The sequence below is a fragment of the Choloepus didactylus genome, chromosome 11 (assembly GCF_015220235.1).
Source record: "Choloepus didactylus isolate mChoDid1 chromosome 11, mChoDid1.pri, whole genome shotgun sequence".
Classification (NCBI taxonomy): domain Eukaryota; kingdom Metazoa; phylum Chordata; class Mammalia; order Pilosa; family Megalonychidae; genus Choloepus; species Choloepus didactylus.
In genome coordinates, this window is record NC_051317.1 from 70,723,528 (window position 1) to 70,741,736 (window position 18,209).

The following is an 18,209-nucleotide window of genomic DNA, read 5'->3' on the forward strand; positions in this document are numbered from 1 at the left end:
TCACATTTTTGGTTGAGCTTCCATTTTCCATTGTGAAATAGTTTTTGGAGCAGGTTCCATGTAAGCCACAGCAAAGTTTCAACAATTCCTTTTTTGTTGGCTTTCAGAAAATGGATCTAAAATTTTTGAGTCAAGTATTTGAAATAAGCTGTGCCAATGTTTTCTGTTTTCTTTTATAGCATACGAATGTAACAAATATATCAGTAAAATATACATGACCTTCTACGAATGGCCTTTATTGACTAATAAACCTGTAATATGATAGATGTTAATCAAAAAAGGATGCTTTTAGAATAAAGGGACAGAAATCTACCACATCACATATTTATTGAGAGCCTACTGTATTCAAAGATAGAAAATATAATCTGTGGTTCCTACTTTAAAGAGATTATAATCTAATTGAGGGAACAAGGGCATAAACACATGCATAGAGTAAATCATGAAAAATATACCATAAGACATAAGAAGCTATTAAATGAGTGACATATATAATAAATTCCATTAATTTAGAGGTGAGAGTAATCATTTCACTACCATTTATTAAGCATTTACTCTCTGCCAGGCATCTGTTAAACACTTTAAATATATTATTTCTTTTCATGAATTATTGTGTCTCCCCTACATGGGCATTACCTATGATCTTCTCCCCATCCTGAAGAAAGAGAGTAGAATGATATAAGGTGAGCAAAGACTTAGAAGCAGGGATGTTTCTGATGGCAAGCAGACTAGTTGGTCTGGAGCTAAGAATCCATTTAGGGGAATGGATAGAAATGAATCTTGGAGGCTGTGTTAATCTGTTTGCCACCAAACACATACATATCTATAACACAAACCAAGTATAGTGGGATAAAGATCATTAATGAGTTAAAGTTACACACCAGATAGCCTCAGGACCTTACCCCAATTCCCAACTGTTGTAGTAAAGGACTCCAGTGGGATATACACACCCTAGTGGGACATCTGACAGAAATAACAGCTCCAACTCATTGGGGTCTGTTTCATGGCCTCTGACATGGTGAGCTGTCCACAAGCCCTTTCTCTTGCCTGCAAGACTTTGCAAGATCTGGCCCCTGGCACCTCTGCAACCTCTAATCTCCCCACTCCCAGCCACTATGGCCTCCTTCCTACTCCTCAAACACATTTCAGGACCTGTGTTCTTGATTCTCTCTGCCTAGAATGTTTCTCTACAAGATATCTATGTGGCTCACTACCACACTGTATTCAGGTCTCTAATAGCCACCTTTCCCCACCCCACCATCTTGCTACCCAGCATTGTATTACTTATCTGTCTGTGTGTTTACCTGTTCATATCTTGACTATCTACCTCCCCTATCAGAACATGGGCCTAGAAGACTGGAACACCATCCTAGTGTCTAGAACAGTGCCTGACACATTGAAAGTGCTCACACAATGCAATTCTGAGAACTACTTTCTCTGGCTCTCAAAAACCTACTTCTCAAGGGAACAGAAGTTGTTCAAGAAGTGTTGTATGGGAGATGAGGAGTGGAGCTTGGAAAAGAGAGGCAGAGTGGGGAAGCCCAGACCAACTGTTTATAAAAGATGCCTTTGCCCAGAGGGAGAGAAGCATACCTTAAAACCTCTGCCAAAGTACAGCCTTTCTTAGGACTCCTTTTATATGCATGAGCTTCTGAAATGCCACCTTGTCTGAACAAGAAGATCCATGAATTTGCCAAAACAACCAACTCCCAAGACAAAAGGGGCACTACTGCCAGTCTTGGCCTAGTAAACAAGCAGCAGGTAGCACACATCTCACTATCAAAAGACTGGCTCACTGCTGTCGACAAAACCAAACCAATGCAACCATTCAGGGGACAGAAAGGGAGTTCCTGAAGCCAACCAACCTTATTTTGATGATTTGTTTCCTCACTGAACACTAGCAAAAGACAAGATACCATGAAAATGCATTAATACATGCTGACTTTGCCTCAAGTTTGAATGTTCATGGTCCCAGGATGACACTAGCTGTAGGATCTGACAATTTTGTGCAAATTGAAATTCCAGAAGCCACAAGTATCCAATAAATTCAAAATAGTAATAAAGGTAGTCATGATGCCTCTCAACTTTTCTTGAAAAACTCTAGTGAGATATTTAGCTAATTTCACAAATATGTATTGAGCACTCGCTAGAGTTAAGAAACCATGCTAGGGCTATGATGGATCGAAAGGAGGATGAGAAGTGGTTTTTGCCTTCAAGGACCAGTGGGCAAGTCAGATAACTAAGATACTAGGCAGAGAGTGATAATTGTCATGGTCCAGGTATTAAAAAAGTGTTGTGGAAGTGCAAGAATCAGAGATATGGATTCCAAACGGGAGAAAATTAAAAATGCTTCATGGAAGAGAAGACACTCAAACTGACCTTAAAAGGTGGATAACGTTTCCATAGGCTTAGATGGGAGGGGGGTGAGGTGACAGAGATGGTCATGCTAGGGTGATAGAAAGCTTTAGGGTCCTCACTTCTAAAAGGGTGGCTAAAGTGTGCCCTGCCAGTTTCACAGAATTGGTGAGAGGTGAAAATGAACGGTGCCCACGTGCTTTGAAAATTACATCTCCCTTTAGAGGAAAGGTAGAAAGATCTTGAGCAAAGAAAGGAAACAGGAATGCTGACTAAAACTGCAGATTAATATGAAATTAAAGAGGAAAAGAAAGATGCAATTTTAGAAATTCTGTAAATACATGAACACAAGGATATGCAAATCCATCTATTTATTTACTTAGCAAATATTTTTCCTCACTTTTTGTGTGCCATACCTGAATATACATCTTACGCATGAGTTCTTTTTTGTTTCTAATCAGAGTTTTAAGATAACAACAACCAAGACTACCAATAGTGTGGTCTCCTCCAACATTTATTAAATACATGCTCTATACCAGGCACTGTGCTAAATATCTTCCATATATTTAAGTCATTACATGATCGTGGGAAAGTCGCTTAAACTTGCTAGGTCTCTGTTTCTTCCTCTGTAAACTGAAAATGATAGTATTTCTTACCTAGAGCAGTAGAGAGGATAATATTTTCTATTCCAATCTATACCTGCCTGCTACTTTCCACTATCTTTTTCTCAGAATTAAAGAACGTTCTTTATTTATTTATTAAATTTACTTAGCTACCTTCCTGTACTGTGCTGGAAGCTGCTCTGAAGTTGGAACTCCTACTGGAAGAGGAGAATAGAGGCAGCCAACCCTGTGACGGCAACATGCTTTGAGAATCATACCTTACTTGCTCTCAGTATCTTATCATTTAGTTCCCTGCTCTGGTGATAATTAATAATTTATTGGTTCTTGATTTCATATGGCATAAAGAAAAATGACGTAGTTTAGGGATCAAGAAACCTGGTCCTATACTACTTCTGGTAATGTCACTAAGTTTCGTATGACCTCTCCTGGACTTTCGTTTTCCCATGCAGAAAATGAGGAGAGTGACTGAAACTTTATCCGGGAAGTTGATGTGCTATCAGCACTGGTGTGTTGGTAAATGTTGAACAGCTAGCAATGGTAGGGAAAAGGAGAGCCTTGATTTGTAGCATTTGCCAATTTCTGTGGTGTAAAACCCCCACCGTGGCCGATTTCAAGTTAATGAAATGATGTCACTGAATACAGAGTTAGGAAGTGGTGCTAGCTCCAGCGTACAATCTATGAATCACCATCTGAACTCTGGACTTTACTTTCAGTCTAACTCCACTGTTGTTAATGAGTAAATTCATAGATGTTAATAACATCTAAGACACACCTCAGTCTGACCTTTCAATACCCTCTGTCTGTCCTTCTGGTTTTGGTCTTGTGCCCCTGACTGGCCTACGCCGGATTGATCTGGCCCAGTGCCAGCCTGTGATTCTGGACCCCTACTGTTCCAGTTTGCTAATGCTGCCCTTTTGCAAAACACCAGAAATGGATCGGCTTTTATAAAAGGGGGTTTATTTGGTTACACAGTTACAGTCTTTAGCCCTTACAGTGTCAAAGGTAACTCATCAACAATTGGGTACCTTCACTGGAGGATGGCCAATGGTGTCTGAAAAACCTCTGTTAGCTGGGAAGGCACATGGCTGGCATCTCCTTGCTCCCCGGTTGTGTTTCAAAATGGCATTCTCCAAAATGTTGCTCTTGGGGCATTTGTCCTGTCCTATCTTCTCCAGAGCAAAAGTCTGCTTTCAACAGCCATCTTCAAAATGTCTGTCTCAGCTACAGTTCCTCTCTCAGCTCCTGAGCGTTCTTCAAAGTGTCCCTCTTGGCTGTAGCTTGCTTCTTCTGTCTGAGCTTATATAGTGCTCTAGTAAACTAATCAAGGCCCACATTGAATGGGTGGGGCCACACCTCCATGAAAACCATCCAACCAGATTATCACCACAGTTGGGTGGGGTGCATCTCCATGGAAACAAGCCAATCCAAATGTCCCAACCTAATAAACACCAATACATCTGCCCCTACAAGACTGCACCAAAGAATATGGCTTTTTCTGGGGGACACAATACATACAAACTAGCACACCTACTAACAAACGGCATAGAGGGCTCGCTCACTGCCCAGGGCCTGGTATTGACGCTCCTGTTGTTTTCCATAATGAAAAAAAGCTTTGGGCTGGCTGGGCAGGATGTTTCACTGCTCTTGTAACAGATGGAAGGGAAAGAAGAAGGAATTGCTGGGCAGCTTTGCAGAAGAAAGATGTAGGCAGAGACAGTTCTAGTGCTCTAGTGCTCTAATGCCGCTCTTGTGCAGAGATCCAGGCCAGTTGAGACTCAGCATTCATCTCACTGGTCCCTTCAGGACTCATTTTAAAAACACTACTTAAAGTCACTGCACCTTTATCTGGCCTTATCACCTAGTGGGCTACATTTGAAAAGCCAGGCTTTAGTATTTATCTTTAATTGCAAACAGATGTCCTCAGTACATGTATAAGCTTGTGTCAGGAGGACTTTTTTTTTTTTAACTCACCAAAGGGAACACTGCCAGACAGAAAAGAAATATGTGAAGCTTGAAGCTATTAGGAAAGTTCCACATTTGTCCCACTAAGCCAGAGGTAGGGCTTCGGAGAGAAGTCTTTATGATCTCTCATTGCAAACTGATCCTGGCTACCTTGAGGCCCAGGTACTCTCAAAAACACATTTCCAACAAATACAGCCACTGCAGGCTTATTTAAGCATGTTCTTCTTTTCATGACACTGTTTTTTCCATCAAAATTGTTTTATATTGTTTGACTATAAAGCAGCTTTTTCACATTAGATACTCTTTGAAACCACTAGCATCATTTCACAGTTCATTTTTATTTGTATGTTTCTTTAAATTTTGTCTCATGTAATGTACTTTTTGATATATTGTTCAAATATAGAAGAAACTGCCTCCCTTGTAAAGACAGAGAGAGGTAAGAGTATCCACTTGAAAGGCCCAAAGATTTTGTTTTCAGATTACACAGGCTTCTTTAGTGCTGCCAATAATCAATTTGCTTACAAGATAATAGGCTTTAGTTCAGGAGACATGGGATATGGAAATTCGGTTAATGCAAAGACCACAAAAGAAAGGAAATTTCAGCTTACAGCTGTCACTGCACTCGGGCCCCTTGGACTCAGCGTGCCAAGGAGTAGCCATGACCAAGAAGATGATTGTGGTCTGAGGACTCGCAAGGTAACATCACTTCAGGGTAGGACAAAAGGAAGAGGCCCAGCTGCCAGCATGTCCCATGACAGGTGTTTCTGCCCAAAGTCTCAGCAACCTGGCCCCATCAACATAACTTTCCAGAATGTTGGCAGCATTTAAATAAATCATTCAGCATGTGCTTTACCAAGTCCCTCTTAGTGACTGCAAACTGGGCACATAACACGGAAGCCTACAAGTAGAGCCTTGCAGAGGACAGAGTGACTCTGACCAGGGAGAAGAATAATTGAGCAAGGAAGTAGAGTGAAGAGTTACCCAAAGGTGTCTTGTCATAAGAATCACCTGGAAGGTAAACAGGCAGGTTCCCAGGACCTTGCCCTGGAGATTCAGGTTCTATAGTCCGGGACAGGGCCCTGGAATCCATATGTTTAATACATGCTGCAGTAAATCCTCATGATTAGACTAGTTTGTCAAACAGTGGGGCAGGGGTGAAGAACAGTGGCATTGGAATTAGAATCTGACAGCAGTTCAAAATTGGGCTCCACCATTTAATTGCTGAATAGCCTTAGACAAGTTACTTAACTTCTCTGAGCTTTGGATCATGCATAAAATGTAAGTGGTAATAATACGCACTTCAGAGGGTTCTTGTGAGGATATAATGGGGAAAACCCATAAAATATACTTTCTAAAGTGCCTAATGCATTTTATGCATACAACAAATGTAAGATATGAACTTTCACACACACTTTTTTTTCCAATCAGCCAACCCCTTTGGAAGCAGCAGGATGGGCTGGGGCTTCAATGCACCTGGGCAGTGAGCTTGAACTTGAACCTGTGCACAACGGCAGGTTGAAAGGAGATAAGGACTTTAAATTGAATACTCTTTGGTAGTGGTGATGGTAGTATGACAGAAAGGAAGGACAGGAAGGCAAAGGTGGATCTGGAAAGATCTTTATAGGTTGAGATACAAGCAGGGAACATTTCTGGAATATGGTCAAGGATAAATAGACTTCAAAAAGCTGTCAAGCAAACTTGAGATTTCCAAGGGGAGACACAATTTGCTATTTTTATTTGATTCCCTTTTAGCCCAAAAGCCAAAGTTTAAAACATTCATAATTCATCTTCATCTGCCTCATTTATTTATTGATCTCCTGGGTGCCATGCCCTGTGCTACTAACAGGGATTATAAATGAGAGAAGCAACACCCACCCTTAAGGAACTCACTGTGTACCTTTAAGCACAGGCAGCGAACAATTACAGCATGAGAGGTCAGAGTGGTACCCGGGGCTGTTGGATGAAGGGCAACTAACCTGCCCGAGGGAGAAAGCAAAACTTCTCAGAGGGAATCTTGAACTAAAGATTCCATGACAGTTACATCATCATCATTATCATTATCATAACCATAAATTAATAATAATAATATTATTGAATAATAAAACATGCTTGTTTCATGCCAGATGCCATGCTAGGCCCTTTGCACACATTACCTCCTCTCATTGTATAAATAGCTTCTGTGTGCAGAACCATGTTTTACTTACTTGTGTTTGCACTGTTTATTCAGGGCTGTTTCTAAATGCCATTGCTACACAAATGTTGAATTATAATGTTTGCCAAAACACTGATTCTCCCTACTCTAGCTCCCTTAATAATACTCACAAGAACTGGAATTGGCTGCATTTAGTCCCAGGCTGAAAATTTGACACAAGCAGATTTCCCATCCCTTACTCCAGAGTCCCTTAGAGAAACAGAACCCACTGCCTACATACAGTCTGCATAGGGAGAACTAAATAGCGTGGGTCTTACTGGGTTTGTGACAGCATCCTGTCTTAATATGTTCAAAGCCCTAAGGCAGAGGACAAATTCTAGTGTAACTACACTGTCACATTCTAAGTGGGAAAACACATGCCCGCCCTTTCAGATTAGTGGCTAGCAACACTTACATTAACAACGATAATAATAGTAATAATAATGATAAGAATATTTAAGATTTAGTAAGCACCTATTATATTGTAGACTAAGTGATTTCATGTATTAACAGATTTAAACCTTAGATAAGATACTATTCGCATTTTACAGAGAGTAACTGAGGTCCAGACATATATCTCAGTTGGGAAGTTGTGTACAAGGTTGGACACAAGTAGGAAAAGTTAGACCGTAGTTAGTTCTAGTTTTGGGACCCTGTTCTTGAGCAGGTCTGCCAGAAGGCATTGATGTGGAGGACCAAAATCAAGTTCTTTAGCAAGACCATTCCCAATGTACCCCTGAATTTTCTTCCAACTCATCTTGCAATGGTCCCAGCTCAGCTGTGCTCCATCTACTCCCAATGGATTGTGGCTCTCCATATACCCAGGCTGTCCTGCCCCTTTGCTCACTGGTTCCCTTGACCTAAATTGCCCTTTCCCTTTCTCTTCATTGCCGATTCATCCAAAGTTTAGGACCTGTCTTGAGGAGTCACCCTCCCTAGGAATCTCTTTATCCCCAGCCCGTCTGTACATACCACCTTGCCCCAGACTTGTTAAGGGACACTCCATTTCTCCTACACTGCTGTGGCCACTTCTTTTATCAATATCTGCTCAGAAGACTGGGGATCACTGAGGCCAGTGACTGTGGCTAATTCATTTTATAACTCCTGAATTTTAAAATCTTTATATAAGTATTTATTGATCTGTTGGGAAGAGGTAATTGGGATTCCTACACATCATAACTGAGGCTACGGTTTGTGATGGCTGTTTCTTACAATTTGAATTGTTAAGTTTCTGCTTACTGTCACTCCTTTATTTGTTTTTCTTCACTGCTGAGAACTTCTAGACATTAGGTACATGACTTGAGCACTAATTAAAATTGCCGACTGAGTGTGACCATCCATTTGCTAAGCACTATTATGTTAACCCTGCTTTACTTTTGTAGTCTGCATCCTTTCTGCGCTGGCATAAATCTGTGTTCTTCCTTGAGGATGCCATTTGTTCCTTTTATGTCCTGATTCATCACATGTTATGGAGGGTGTTAGCAGAGTAAGGCTTTTTGCTTCATGAAAATGTCACCAAATACTGACACCATAAAGGGGAAAGCACCAGATGTCTGTTTGCAAGAAAGCAAACTCCCGGTTGTAAAGAGTCAAGGTAGCCAGGCCTGCCCTAGCATTTCCGGGCCTCTGGTTTGGCTCTGTACTCCACCTTTGCTTCTCATCTTCACTGACCCCCACATTCGATTTCAGTCGTCATTCTGGAGAAATTCTACTCAACTTGATTGCTGATTTGAGGCCAGGAAACTATCCATTAGTTTTCTCAATTTTGAGCTAAAAAAATGGGACAAACTTGCTGGATCATTTCCACCAAGATAACAAATGTGTTTTTGTGACATCACATGACTACCTCAATTTTCCACTCCCTTTGAGGTTTTGAAACTTTTTCAAAGAGCACATGGTTATCAGTGAACAAGCCATTTGTAGTTGGAAGTTACAGAATTTTCATCAACAGTAACATTTTAGTGCTCTATCTAGGGCAAGAGGGGATGAAGCAAATTCTTCTCTGATTTGTAGTAAGGAATTGGGGAGATTCTAAATAGTATTAGGAATAAGTTTTAGAGTATTAAGGTAATGAATAGACTTGAGTATTATCATTTGTCATTCTGGTCACCTTAAAATCAACATAGTGCATTATCTAATCAAGGAAAACATGTATTCTGCTTGCTTTTTTTCACAATTTTTTATGCACTTGGGAGTAAATGAGTGTCTATAGGTGAACAAAAGTTAAAATTGAAACAGAAAAGAAAAAGAAGCACTTTCAGAAAGAACAGTTGTATAGAATTTAAAATATTAATTCACCAAAGCCCCCAGAGTCTGACTTTAGTTGGAAAAATATTCTTGCCCCCAGACTGTAAAAACCCACAAGGGTTAGAATTCTGCAGCATTTACTGGGGAGGATCTTAACTTCATCTATTGGTTTCTATATTGTGAACACCAGGCCCAATAACTGCTTCCCCCAGGGTAGCTAATTGAAAGGAATTAGTGAAAAAGGAGTTAGCTAATTGAAAAGTGCCTTGAGCCAGGTGGATAGGACTCACCGAGGTCTGAAACTCAGGAAGACAGAAATGAATCAACTCACTGCCCAGTGCATCTTCATTTTCTTCTTCATCCTTTTTTCACATCAGAGAAAGATTTCCTAGCACTGTTATAATGGGTTTCTTTTAAAGACCAAAATAAAAGCATTCAACAGCTTCACTGGCTTTGAGGTAATGCTCAGTGTTTCTCATGGGCCTGGGCCAGGCACTGTGCCTCTAAGAATAACCCAGAGGTAACATTATCTGATATGGGGAATCCTGGAGAAACACCCTTCTCCACAGATAACAGTTGCATGCTTTTGCAGCTGTGACGTGCTTACAAAGCAACTCAAGGTAGTAAGTCAACGTGGAGTGTCAACCACATTGGCACATTGATCGTTTTCTAGTTTTCCTGTTTTTAATGCAACCTAATACAGTATGAATCAAATTATAACTGTTCTTACAATAGATGACTCATTGCCCATTTGACATCATAAAGTTCTGTCAATATCTCTCTTGTCCATCTTTTCACTTCCACTCATTCCTCCCCCAACCCAGGATTACTCACATGTTTATTTCTGAAAGCTGTTTTTTTTTTTCAACTGAACTATTTTTAATACTGTTTATTAAAAGGAACTTATGTTCCTCCTTGTTTTCACAAGCAAGGCTCAAGTTTGGATTCAATGATATAGGAAGGCATTTTTTTCATTATTCCTAACTATGTCTAGGCATGAGACCAGAAGTCCCTAAGACCAGAGGTTTCTATTTGCTCTGATATTCATGAGTTCTTTTTAGAGGGTAGACGTAATTTTAATTTTTTTTTACCAAAGGGGTTACTGGGAAATGGGCCAAGTCAGGTTTTGTAAATTGAAAATGATACCATAATAGGGTCATGTTAGATCATTTTAACAAGGATGATTGTAATGGCTTTCTCTTCTTTGTGTTCCAGCCACACCAGCTATCCTTGGCAGATCATCCCAGAGTCTGCAAAGAATTTATCCAGGCCTGGTGACAAGTAAGAATTTCAGTCCTTTTTCTACCTACAGTGACATTGTCCATGCTTTACTATAACTGAAACTACTATCCTGTCACTATTTTATATGAGATACTGGTAACTGTAGAAATGACTGATTGAAATTGCAAAAACAAAAAACAATATTTTTTTTCATAATTTCTTTTTCAACTTCTTTTCAAGGCTCCTTCATTATCTTTCTATTTTACTTATCCTTGGAGGTTGAGTAAGGCCAAATTAATGGAGGAGGGGAAAAAAAGAGGAAATGATTTATTGTGGACCAACAATTAGTTTATTGAATTGAGGAACCTGCCTTTTTTTACAAATCCTTTTTAAACGTATCATTATCATTTTGAAGTATTTTTGTCTCTGGTTATTACAGTGGCAGAAAGTTAAATTTTTTGTCTCTCCATCCAAATTGCCTTAATGCTCCCAAAATTCTGCCTTGATGTGAGCAATCTCTTCTCCTTAAAATGTTTTTATGCATCTCCTCTTCATCCACAAAACTGAGTTCAAGCATCAGCTCTCTCCTCTTCATCCACAAAACTGAGTTCAAGCATCAGCTCTGTGGGGGCACATTCTTCAAATCCTCTATGCCCAAATAGTTATTCTGCCTTCTTTGCTTCCATGGAACTTTGTTCACCACTTCATGGATATACCTCATGATATTTCAGTGTATATGTTAGCACTATGTGTAAAGCTCAAGAATTGTGTGGGCTGCATGAACAAATTAATTATATTGAACTTTAACTCAAAGCCCACATTTTATGCTTCTTGTAAATACTCAAATCACCTAACAAAATCCTGATCACATAGTAGGTACCTGTTTACATTCTAAAGATGGACTTTTTTCATCCGTTGAAGTATATTCTAGAGTCCAAATTCAATAAAAGAAAGGAAGACAGTCTCCTTAATTGAATTTAGACCATTGCTGTTTTTGTTGGTAATGCTGGTGTCATGAAACTGTAATTTGAATTTTATGACTGAATTGCAGAGTAAATTTCATATGCGAGATTTAAACATCACTTATTTGGAGGTGACCTAAAGAGAGGGTTGGTGCTATTTTTAACAAATGACATTCACTTACCAGTTGTGCCAGACCACAAACTCTTTATAACCCTCCTGTTTTAGAAGCATCTGACATGTTAATCTGCTCCCTAATTAACAGGCGGGGATGTAAGAGGGATGGCTGCTTTTTTTATGTTTGAGTTATACCAGCCAGTATTCCAACACCTTCACTCTGCAGATGATGTTTCTTTCTGTAAGGAAATGAGAAGGAATCATTCAAGACTGTTTTTATAATAGCACATGCTCCTCCCATATTGGAATCTTCCGCCCCACACAAACATAACACAACTGCTCTTCACTTTCTGTCAAAGTGATAGCATGATTTCCCCAAGCCATTTTCTCTTTCAGGTCAGCCTAACTCTTGGGCCTTATTTAAAAATAACCTCTAGGTATGACTGAGGCATTGAATAACTTCCTACCAGTCATTGGCCAGGTGTTGATTTCATCTGTTTGTGATAAGTAAGAATACTAGCTAATTATTATTTGCCTATGGTATATCACCCAGACACTGACCTCTCCCCACAAGGAAGAATCCCATTTTTCCAACTATCCTTATCAAAAGTTACCTGTCCTCTGTCCCAGGAATGATTGGAAAAGTAACCCAAGTCAGTGGCTGTATCTTTATCAATGGGCATTCTTCCATAGTGCATCTGACATCATGGCCACCCTTATCATCACGAGCCTGTCATTCAGATCTGACACATGCAAGTACTCACACCACTTCGCTGTGTTATTGTCACTCTGCCACAAATATTTGATTCTCTGCTGTGCACCCAGCACTGAGCTCTGCACCCTGGTGGAGTAGAGATGAGTAAGATATTGCCCTGACACCAAGAAGCTCACGTTCTTCCTAAGGAGATAATTTACATGAAAAGCTCATGTACAACATGAAATGTCCCAAGAATGCACAATTACAATTTACACATTTCCTATGTGCACTTTTCTAACTGTTCAGATTCAGTGCAAAGCCCCATGGAAGAAAAATAAAATATAAAAGCCCTTTCAGGATCAGTCCTAGACAGAACTGACCAAACATAAATGAATGAAGTGCCACTGCTCTTCTCCAGGTCACCTTTACTTCATACCTTGGCAATTGCAATATTCCTTTAGTAGCTGATACCCTCCTCATTCCTTCCTCCCACTGCCCCATCTCTCCTTCTTTGCATCCGTCTTCCTGTGCCAATAAAATTTTTTTTAAAGAACCCAACTTATCTCTTTCATGTTCTAAATACCAGTAAATATCTTTAGTACCCATCTTACTACCTCACTTTTAGACGCCAAACCTTTCTCATTGTACTGAGAACCACCATCTATCACCTAACCCCAGCTTGTAAATCTGGACTACTACTTGTGCCCAGGCACACTGTGCTTTCCCACCTCTGGAACTTGGCTCAGGTTGTCCCATCTTCCAGAAGTATCCTCCTTCCACTCCACCCTGCATTCTGTAAACACCAATCCTGCCCATACTTTAAGGCTCACCCAAAACACTCAGACTCTTGACCTTAAGCAATCCCCTGCTTTCTTCATGCTTGCCTCTGAGAGAGGTCTCGATATTTCATACCACTCTTAAAGAAAATATGAAATGCTGTTTTGAAGCATAGTTATTTACATTTATCTCATCTCCCCATCTGGATTATGAACAGCTGTGTCTTATTCAGAGCAGCATAACTCACAGTACATAAGATAGTACCTTGAACATATTAAGTAATAAATGATATTGGATTAATTAAATGATATTGGATTAATTAAATGAAAGTGTCCTTAGTGGTTCTCTGGTAATTCATCTCTTTCTACACTTAGCAATTCCCACCTTGTTGTCAGCAATTTTGGGTGGCTGGGGCCATCCATTGATGATGATGTCTCCCAACCTGTATTAATTGCACATTAATCACCTTAAGCATTCCATTACTGAAAGGACTCATAGGACTCAAATGGTTTATACCCACAGAGCAGCTTCAGGCAAAGGACAACACAGCAACAATAGGAGAGGGATATGCATTGACCAGGGTCTGCAGATTTTAAGTGCAAGCCTCTGTGTCCTCCCACTGCTGGGTCACCCAGGATGCCCTTCTTCTCCAGGTCTTGAATCTCTACCCATTTGCCTGCCAAGCACCTCAGTACCAAGGAACCCAAAGTCTGCTCATGGTGGCATCTCCTGCAGTAAACTGGTCATGTAAGGCATGTTCTAGCTGTATGGTAAGCCTTAACAAGCAAACCACTGAAACCAGGTGCAAATCATAACCCAATTATTATTACTAAATAATACTGGCAGGATGATATATCCTGCCCTGAAACAACTCACAGACCTTTGATTATAGAACACTTATCTTTAGAAAATACAATCCATAGCACTGGTCAAGGGTAATAGCTCTGGAGATAAGTATGTGGATCAAACCAGACCAGCTAAGATTAACCCATGCTATGCACCACCCAAAGAATCAACCCTTACTGTTATCTTTTCTTCCTTTTGTTGTTTATCAAAAACGATCTGTTCCATTTTCTGTGTTTGTGTGGTGACAGGGCCTAATGTGTGAATAGGTGTTTTTGTGTTAATGAGCAAATGCTAGCATACATTCTGTGCCAGTCTGAATATATTATGTCCCCCCAAATGCCATTATCTTTGATGTAATCTTGTGTGGGCAGATCTGTCAGTGTTAATTAGACTGTAATTCTTTGAGTGTTTCCATGGAGATGTGCCCCACCCAACTGTGGGTGATGACTCTGATTGGATAATTTCCATGGAGGTATTGGCCCGCCCATTCAGGATGGGTCTGAATTAAATTACTGGAGCACTATATAAGCTCAGACAGAAGGAGCAGGCTGCTACAGCCAAGAGGGACACTCTGAAGAACACCCAGAAGCTGAGAGAGGAGCTATGGATGAGAGATAGTCTGAAGACGGCCATTGAAAGCAGACTTTTGCTCTGGAGAAGCTAAGAAAGGACAAATGCCCCAAGAGCAACTGAGAGTGACATTTTTGAGGAACTGCAGCCTAGAGAGAAATGTCCTGGCAGAAAGCCATTTTCAACCCAGAACTTTGGAGCAGACACCAGCCACGTGCCTTCCCAGCTAACAGGTTTTCCAGACACCACTGGTCATCCTCCAGTGAAGGTACCCGATTGCTGATGTGTTACCTTGGAAACTTTATGGCCTTAAGAGTGTAACTCTGTAACCAAATAAACCCCCTTTTATAAAAACCAATCCATCTCTGGTGTTTTGCATTCCAGCAGCATTAGCAAACTAGAACACCTTCCATGGAGTAGACGCTTAAGATGTATTTTCTGAAAAGAAAGGGTTATTTTTGGATAGCGATCCACGAGGACCTTTCCAGCTCATACAACATGGGCAGAAGCATAACCTGCCCCATGCAAAGGCCAGCCCAGTGTAAATGTAAACCAAAACATACATTTAGGATAAGAGGGATGTTGGGGGAGTTTACAACTTAAAGAGACATACAGACATCTTTGATATACATTAAAGAAATGGTATAAATTTATGAAATGAAGAAACCTCCTTTTTGTTGCTGTGGAGAGTGGTGAGGCTGGTTACAATCCTTTAGAGAAAAGCAAAACATTTTTAGTGCCCCTAAATAAGGCAGACACTTTACTCAGGGTGCTGCGGTTCCACATTCTTTGTGTTTTGCCAATAATTTCATGTCTCCATAATGATTGATCTTATGTTTTGACTATTGGTAGAAGATTTGATGATCATTTAGGCCAAATATGTGAGACTATTAAACATATAAATATAAATATATAGAAAGAGAAATTTTTAGATGACTGTACACCTTTCTGAAAGGAATTTTCCCCCTATTTTTTAAAGTCATTCTTTTTCACATCATTCGTAGCATATTACCATAAAAGGTGTAAATTTTGTGATAATGGCAGTTTTACCTCAAAATAAAGTGAATATTCAGTTAGGTGTAACAAAATATTGACGCTTCATTGACTATTCTTTGGAGCATAGAATAGTCCAGAGTTTTATGAAAACAGGCATTCTGAACGTAAACATCAATTACTGAGGTCAGAGTTAAGCTTTGAAAGGATTCCAAAAGAGTGTCATATAAAATGGTACAGTAAATGAATTGCTTAAACTGTTTAGATGTTCACAAACAACTTCCCTCACAGTTGTGTTACTTTTACTTTTCAATAAAAACATTTTTATGTGACAAAAACTTAGTAAGCTTCACCTTGCATGTTCAGTTCCTTAGTATGTGTTCTTGGCTGGACTCTTGTCCTAGCTCACTAAGTTTTATCTTATCTTTTCTCCATCCCAAGCTGTCTGACACTCTGCTTCCAGATTAATTCTTCTTGCCCACCTCTGATCTAGCAATCCCTCTGCACAATCATCTTCAATGTCCCTCCTTCCCCAACCCCCCCATTTTTTTCTAAATTACAAAAAACTCATCTCCCTGGCATTCGAGGAATTCCAAAACCTGGATTTTTCTCACTTTACTAGCCTTTTCTCCCTTGTGTCCTATGTCCCCTTGTATTTATGTCCACTGCATTCCTGCCTCATTATATCTGCTCATATTGACCCCTTCACCAGAAATTCTCTCCTCAGACCTCTCAGTCTGAAACAGTCCTTCATGGATTTTGTACTTCATGGCATATTTCAATTATCATTTCATCCACAAGGCTTTTCCCATCTCCCCCAAGAGAATGGGTGCTTCCTCCTTGAATCTCTGTAGCCCTATTTTCTCCATGTCAAGGAGAGTTTAAATGCCCTTGTAGTTTAAGAACTCAGCCTTTGTAGAGAGATTGCTTTGGTTTAAGTTCATTGCTTACAGTCTGTGTGATCTTAGGTAAGTTTCATAACCTCTCTTAGCCTTGGTTTCCAGATGTCTAAAATAGAGGTGCTAATAGTACCTTCCTCATCAGATTTTTGTAAGAATTACAAGAGTTGATATATGTAATACAGTTAGAATAGCAGCTGGCCCCATGGTAAGCTTATGCAAGCGTTCACTGTATTCTCTCATGACTCTTATTTTATTCCAGTGTGTATTAGGTTGAACCATATGAAATTTCCCATATTCTACTCTCTTTGGGGCCATAAAACCATAATGTCACTTGGTTTAACCTAATGTAGACTTTTGTGTACTTTCTATTCCCCCTTAATAGATTGTACTATCTCTAAGGGTGGGGACTATATCTGATAGTGCCTGGTAAGTGCCTAACACATGACAGGTGTTTAATCAATAGTTGTTGACTTAAGTTTAATAAATAATAACAATAATAATACCCAAACTAGGAGCCAGGTTTTCCCCAACATCTTAACTACTCTTTGGTTACCAAAGAGGACCTTCACGCCCTTCAGCAGTCATTTCTGAAAGGGGAAGGAATAAAGATAAACAAGGGGAGAAATTTCTCTCATCCAGTGCTTATATTCAGACGTTTTATATTATCTATCATATCCCTGAGATCTGTTTCGATTTTTTCAATTGTTTTCCCCATTCTTCTTTTATGCTTTCATTTTCCATTCTGTCATCTTCCAGGTCACTGATTCATTGTTCAACTTCCTCTAGTCTTGTACTGTGAGTGTCCAGAATCTTTTTAATTTGGTCAACAGTTTCTTTAATTTCCATAAGATCATCTATTTTTTTATTTAGTCTTGCAATGTCTTCTTTATGCTCTTCTAGGGTCTTCTTGATATCCTTTGTATCCCGTACTATGGTCTCATTGTTCATCTTTAGTCCTTTGAGTAGTTGCTCTAGGTGCTGTGTCTCTTCTGATCTTTTGATTTGGGTGCTTGGGCTTGGGTTATCCATATCGTCTGGTTTTTTCATATGCTTTATAATTTTCTGTTGTTTTTGGCCTCTTGGCATTTGCTTAACTTGATAGGGTTCTTTTAGGATTTGTAGACCAATTGAAGACCTTATCTCTAATTTATCAGATCTACAGCTTCGTGGAGTACACTTTCTCTAACTAACCAGCAGGTGGCGTCCACGAGCCACCTGTTCTCCACAAGCCAGTTCTCCCCTGCTTTGCCTTTGTGGTGAGTAGGGGAGTGAGTCTTGTGGGGTCCAATTGGTGTACCAAGATTGCGTGTGTAGTTGGTGTTGCCTGCCCTGTATATGGGGCGTGTTTCTGGGCAGTCAGGGAGGGGGGGTGGCTCTAACAATCAAATCTCCCTGGTGATCCTGGAGTTTTAAAGCTGCTGCAATAGTCTAATCCTTCAGTTCAGTCCTGCCACAGTTTGTCTCTGCCACTGACCCACAAGTCCTTGGTATTGGTGTATGGCTCCTGAGACTTGCGAGTGGGTCCCTCTTCCAGGCTGTGCACCCCCTGGTCCTCTGTTGAGGGATGACTGTGCTATGTCACAGGTGAGTGCCGTCCCCTCAGGGTGGTTCTGGGCTGCTGGGCTGTGTAGGGAGGCTCCGAGTCTGCTCAAATGATGGCTGAATGGGGCTTTGTTAATTCACACTGCTCCACCTTCCCAACTCTGGGACAATCAGCTGAGGTTGCAGGGAAGACTAATGTCCATGCCCAG

At 40.2% G+C, this 18,209-nt stretch overlaps 1 protein-coding gene across 4 annotated transcripts in view; it reads left to right on the forward strand.

Moving 5' to 3' along the window:
• Positions 1 to 18,209, forward strand: part of GHR (growth hormone receptor) — a 304,400-nt gene that overhangs the window by 204,129 nt on the left and 82,062 nt on the right. For all 4 annotated transcript variants that reach the window (XM_037799544.1, XM_037799545.1, XM_037799543.1 and 1 more), the window contains exon 3: positions 10,591 to 10,656. In XM_037799544.1, the coding sequence (XP_037655472.1) occupies positions 10,591 to 10,656 (66 nt within the window). The remainder of the gene's footprint in view (positions 1 to 10,590; positions 10,657 to 18,209) is intronic.